We start from the raw sequence: 5414 nt of genomic DNA, 5'->3' as shown, positions 1-5414 counted from the left end.
AGACACGCAAGGCATGGGAAGAAATGGGGCAGGGACTGGGAAATCTAGGTTCTAGGCTCTGCTCGGCCTCATGTACATAGTGATCTTGGGTTAGTCCTTCCCCTCTCTGGACCTCAGTTTCACCATCTGCAAAATGAGCAGGTTTGGGTCTCTCTTAAAAATTCATTGAGGCTTCATTTATCCAAGACTAAAGAACTGGGGCCGTGCCATTTACAGATAAGCTAGCATACCTTCTCATCTGATCCCTTAAATGGTCTGTGGGACAGGGGAGCACACTCTGCTCAGCTGACTCTCACCTGATGTGGCGGGAAGGAGTCTCTTTATTTCCAGAATTCAGTTCAACTACACGATCCCAAGAGCAGCCAGTGACTCTGTGACCCCCTCCCTCTAGCCACTGGGTGGCAAGAAGTTCAAACAGAAAGGTCAGACCAGAACCCAGCATCCCCAAGGGGTCCTCCTGAGTTGCATCTTCTTTGCTCACTTCCCCCCTCTGTACCCACTTCCCAATCTTGCAGACGAAAGGGGGAGGGAAGGTGAGATGAGGACTGTTAAAGAGGAAGGAGGAGGGACTAGGGGCCTCCTGGGTTTTCAACTGTGAAGTGCGGGGTGGGAGTTCACTGTGGGTTCAGAAATGGAACAAGGAGTTTTCAGGTTTTTTTCAGGTTAATCTAGCTCCAAAAAAGGCAGAGACTAGAGATCCAGAAGTCTGACACAGAGTTGGGGCTGAAAGAAACTGGGGTTAGGGCCCAGCCTGGTGGCATAGTGGTTAAGTTCATGCTGTCTGCTTCAGTGACCCAGGGTTTTGGGGTTCCGATCCAGGGCACCACAGACTGACACACCTCTTATCAAGCCATGCTGTGGCAGCATCCCACATACAAAGTAGAGGAAGACTGGCATAGATGTTAGCTCAGGAACAATCTTCCTCAAGCAAAAAGAGGAAGATCAGCAACAGATGTTAGTTCAGGGCCAATCTTCCTCACTAAAAAAAAAAAGAAAGAAAGAAATTGGGGTTAGAGGGGCTGAGACACTAGCATGCACCACAGGTACCTCAAACCTGGTTTAAAACTGAATTCACGACGAAACTCTTTCCCTAAGCCTACTGCACTTCTCACATTCCCTCTTTTTTTTTTTGAGGAAGATTAGCCCTGAGCTAACATCTGCCTCCAATCCTCCCCTTTTTTGCTGAGGAAGACTGGCCCTGAGCTAACATCCGTGCCCATCTTCCTCTGCTTTATATGTGGAATGCCTGCCACAGCATGGTTTGACAAGTGGTGTGTAGGTCTGCACGCAGGATCTGAACTGTCAAACCCTGGGCCGCTGAAGGGGAACATGCGAACTTAACTGCTGTGCAACCAGGCCAGCCCCAAAATGTAACCATTTTAAACTGGAAGAAACATCCCTGGCTCATGGCCCACACAAAAACAGATGGTAGGCCAGATTTGGCCCAAAGCTAAAGTTTGCTGACACCCCCCCCCACCCCCCGCCACTTTAGAGAACCAATTAAACATTTATATATTTACATATCTGTCTCCTCTCCTAAACGATGCACAAGCTCGGGTATCAAAACTTCTTGGGGCTGCCCAGTGGCATAGTGGTTAAGTTAGTGCAGTCTGCTTTGGCAACCTGAGGCTCACACGTTCGGATCCCAGGCATGGACCTACACACAAGCTCATCAAGCCATGCTGTGGTGGTGTCCCACATAAAATAGAGGAAGATTGCCACACATGTTAGCTCAGGGATAATCTTCCTCAAGGAAAAAGATTGGCAACAGACATGCCAACCTTCCTCACCAAAAAAAAACAAAAACAAAAACTTCTTGTATCCCCAGTGTCTAGCTCAGAGCCCGGTGAGTAGTAGGCACTCAGTACATATTTGTTGAGTGAATGGATGAATGAATGAGTGAATGATTGAACAGGAGCCTGAGCTCCTGTGGGAAGTGAGCCAGAATCCTGGAGGCTTCATTTCCCACTTTCCTTCATCTGACTCCTTTTCTCAGACGTGCTAAAGTATCACATGGGACCCTCTGACTTGAACCACCTCCAAGTCCTGGAGAGAGGGGAGGTGGTGTTCCCCCAAGACAAACTCAAGGCTTCTGGGGTGCCTAGAGTTGCTCCTGAAACTTGGTCTTGCCCTCTGGCCCCTTGAGAAGTGGCCCAGATAGTCGGACACCCTTGTGCCCCTGTCTCGACACCTCTCAGCAATGACCTTATAGGTGTCTGCCACGCAAAGAGAGGAAGGAAAGGGAGCTTGGGTCTCAGGAAGGAGAAAGGAAGGAGTGAGACGACTTTGAGGCAAGTAGCGGGGGAGTTTCAACAGAGAAGCCCAGATTTCACTAGCCAAAGCAAAATGAATAGGACCGGAGGCGAGGGAGGAAGTGGCTGAGGTTGGGTAACTGGGGAGTTTCTTATTATTACAGTCTATTAAAATAGGACACTTGAGAACAGGGGACCTCCTGTTTGAAGCTTGACTGCCCACCAGAAAGCACTGCTCTTTGAGTGAGCTGGACTTCTTCCCCTGGAGAGAGAACTGAAGGCTGACAGACTCCAGTGAGTACCTTTGTGGTGGGCATACTTTTACTTTCTCTGTCTCTTCATCTCCCAGGTGGTAAAAACAGAAAAAACTGAAGTGTGTATGTGTGTGCAGTGGAGAGGGGCAGAGGGGGCTATGACAGCATGGTGAATACAGAGAGGGGAATCCTGGGTGGTCTTAGGGGACAGGGGAAGAATCTAGAAAGGTTGGAGGGCACTAGGGTTACTGAGAGTATTTGGATGGATGTTGAAGAGGCCTGGAGTTTGCAGTGGACAGAGACTAAGAGATATTTAGATAAGAATTTGGGGAAATCTTTGACAATGGGAAAGGACTGAGATTATCTAGGGAGGGGTTTGGAGATCTTTGGATGAAGAGGCCTGGGAACGGCTTGGGAGGCAGGTGAGCTCCCGGAGCAGTTCAAGTGTCCAGGGGCCCAGAGTTGTTCAAGAGATCTAAGTTCAAGGTCAGGTTCTGACTCCCTCTTCCTCTTCCTCCAGCCCCCCTTCAGCCTGCATCATGTGGAACAACTCTGATGCCAACTTCTCCTGCTACCACGAGTCTGTGCTAGGCTATCGTTACGTTGCAGTTAGCTGGGGGGTGGTGGTGGCTGTGACAGGCACCGTGGGCAACGTGCTCACCCTGCTGGCCTTGGCCATCCAGCCCAAGCTGCGTACCTGCTTCAACCTGCTCATCGCCAATCTCACAGTGGCCGATCTCCTCTACTGCACCCTTCTCCAGCCCTTCTCGGTGGACACCTACCTCCACCTGTACTGGCGCACCGGCACTACCTTCTGCAGAGTCTTTGGGCTCCTCCTCTTTGCATCCAACTCTGTCTCCATCCTCACCCTCTGCCTTATAGCCCTGGGACGTTACCTCCTCATTGCCCACCCTAAGCTCTTTCCCAAAGTTTTCAGTGCCAAGGGGACAGTGCTGGCACTGGTGGGCACCTGGGTGGTGGGTGTGGCCAGCTTTGCCCCTCTCTGGCCCATCTATATCTTGGTGCCCGTAGTTTGCACCTGCAGCTTTGACCGCAAGCGAGGCCGGCCCTACACCACCATCCTCATGGGCATCTACTTTGTGCTTGGGCTCAGCAGCATCGGCATCTTCTACTGCCTCATCCACCGCCAGGTGAAGCGAGCAGCACAGGCTCTGGACCAGTACAAGCTGCGCCAGGCAAGCATCCGCTCCAACCATGTGGCTGGGACAGATTACCCCATTCCTGGTCGTTTCCAAGAGCTGGACAGCGGGCTGGCATCAGGAGGGCCCAGCGAAAGAATTTCTTCTGAGCCAGTCAGTGCTGCCACTACCCTGGAAGGGGACTCCTCAGAAGTGGGGGACCAGAGCACCAGCAAGGTAGCTAAGCAGAAGGCAGAGAAAAGCTCTCCAAGAGCACCTGCCAAGGCCAGGCCAACTAAAGGAGCCCAGAGAGCTCAGGACTCGCCATCAGACTTTGGGAAGGTGACTCAGATGTGTTTTGCTGTGTTCCTTTGCTTTGCCCTGAGCTACATCCCTTTCTTAGTGCTCAACATCCTGGATGCCAACACCCAGGCCCCCCGGGTTGTCCATATGCTTGCTGCCAACCTCACTTGGCTCAATGGTTGCATCAACCCTGTGCTCTATGCAGCCATGAACCGCCAGTTCCGCCAAGCCTATGGCTCCCTCCTAAAAAGAGGGCCCCAGAGTTTCCGTCGGTTCCATTAGAACTGTGTCCCCAGTCACCAGAATCTGGGACTGTCTCCTCCAGAACTCAAGCAGCCAGCTCTTGTGGGAGTACATGAAATGTCTGTGGACATTTTTACAGACAACCTTCCAGTAACCCCCAAACCAGGCATCTCCATCCCCTGCTCAATGTTTTAGCCTTAGGCTGCCCAAGGCGCATTACTAATTATTAATAAATGAATTTCCTCCTTTTAATGCTCATATGTGGTCTTTGTGGAAGAAGGAAACAGGCCAGGGTTGGTTTGCAGCTAGAACCTAATAGTTGAAGGTTTAGGGGAAACTGAGGTCGTAACAGGGACAGGAAGCAGTGGGCCCAGGACAGAGCCTTCAGCTGAGTGGTTTCCAGGTCTAAAACATGTGAGTTGGTTTAAGAGGATCAGCCTGCCTTTTTGTTTAACTTCCCTGAAACAGCCCCTGCCCCTAACTACTGCTGCCAGGATCCCCCATCCCTACAAACAGGAATTTTCACTCAAAAAAGTTTTGTAATCCAGCTTTGACAGCCACTCCAGTGAGTCTAGCCCCCTGGCCCTCACCCTACCCAAAGAGAATGGCCATGGAAAGGACTCCTTGCTCTGTGGAAATGGAAGTGACCTTAGCTGGGGCAATGGCAGGCAGGACTTCTAGCTGTCCTAGTTGGGTCATACTGGCTGGAGCTAATTCACCTGGGGCCTGGCCCCCCACTTCCCCTAGACTTGCTCTTGTCATCCTGGGTTATAAAAGCAGAACAGAAACTCCAGTTAAAAATGCTCAGGGGCTGGCCTCGTGGCCTAGTGGTTAAGTTCAGTGTGCTCTGCTCCAGCAGCCCCAGTTCGATTCCTGGGTATGGCCCTATACCACTTGTATGGGTGGCCATGCTCTGGCGGTGACCCACATACAAAATGCAGGAAGATTGGCACAGATGTTAGCTCAGGGGGTATCTTCCTCAAGCAAAAAAAAAAAAAAAAGGGAAGATTGCCAACGGATGTTAGCTCAGGGTGAATCTTCCTCACCAAAAAGAAAAAGAGAGAGAGAGAGTGCTCAGGGGCCAGGCTGAGGGGGATCATACCATTCCCTTCCTCCAGCAGGACCAACGGGCTAGTGCCCCTGCGCGTGCGCATGAGCAAACTTAAAGCACTTGTGGCCACCAGGTGACGCTGGTTCTCTGTGTTTCCTTTCTGGCTTCCCTG

The 5414-nt window shown here is 51.3% G+C and overlaps 1 protein-coding gene and 1 long non-coding RNA gene across 2 annotated transcripts; one reads left to right on the top strand and one right to left on the bottom strand.

Moving 5' to 3' along the window:
- Nucleotides 1-302: 302 nt before the first annotated feature.
- On the bottom strand, nt 303-5414 carry LOC111773996 (uncharacterized). The gene is made up of 2 exons (XR_002808804.2): nt 5294-5414; nt 303-979 (listed from the first exon to the last, which is right to left on the bottom strand). It is a non-coding gene; the product is annotated as an uncharacterized lncRNA (long non-coding RNA).
- On the top strand, nt 2344-4443 carry GPR84 (G protein-coupled receptor 84). Its single transcript, XM_001504570.5, has 2 exons — nt 2344-2546; nt 3027-4443. The coding sequence occupies exon 2, from the start codon at nt 3046-3048 to the stop codon at nt 4228-4230; it is 1185 nt and encodes a 394-aa protein (XP_001504620.1). The 5' UTR covers nt 2344-2546; nt 3027-3045; the 3' UTR covers nt 4231-4443.

The sequence above is a fragment of the Equus caballus genome, chromosome 6 (genome assembly GCF_041296265.1).
Source record: "Equus caballus isolate H_3958 breed thoroughbred chromosome 6, TB-T2T, whole genome shotgun sequence".
Lineage (NCBI taxonomy): Eukaryota > Metazoa > Chordata > Mammalia > Perissodactyla > Equidae > Equus > Equus caballus.
This window is presented reverse-complemented; position numbering and strand designations above follow the sequence as displayed.

Excerpts from the sequence above, each read along its gene's own strand:
- GPR84 (XM_001504570.5), top strand. The coding sequence starts at position 3,046 with ATGTGGAACAACTCTGATGCCAACTTCTCCTGCTACCACGAGTCTGTG.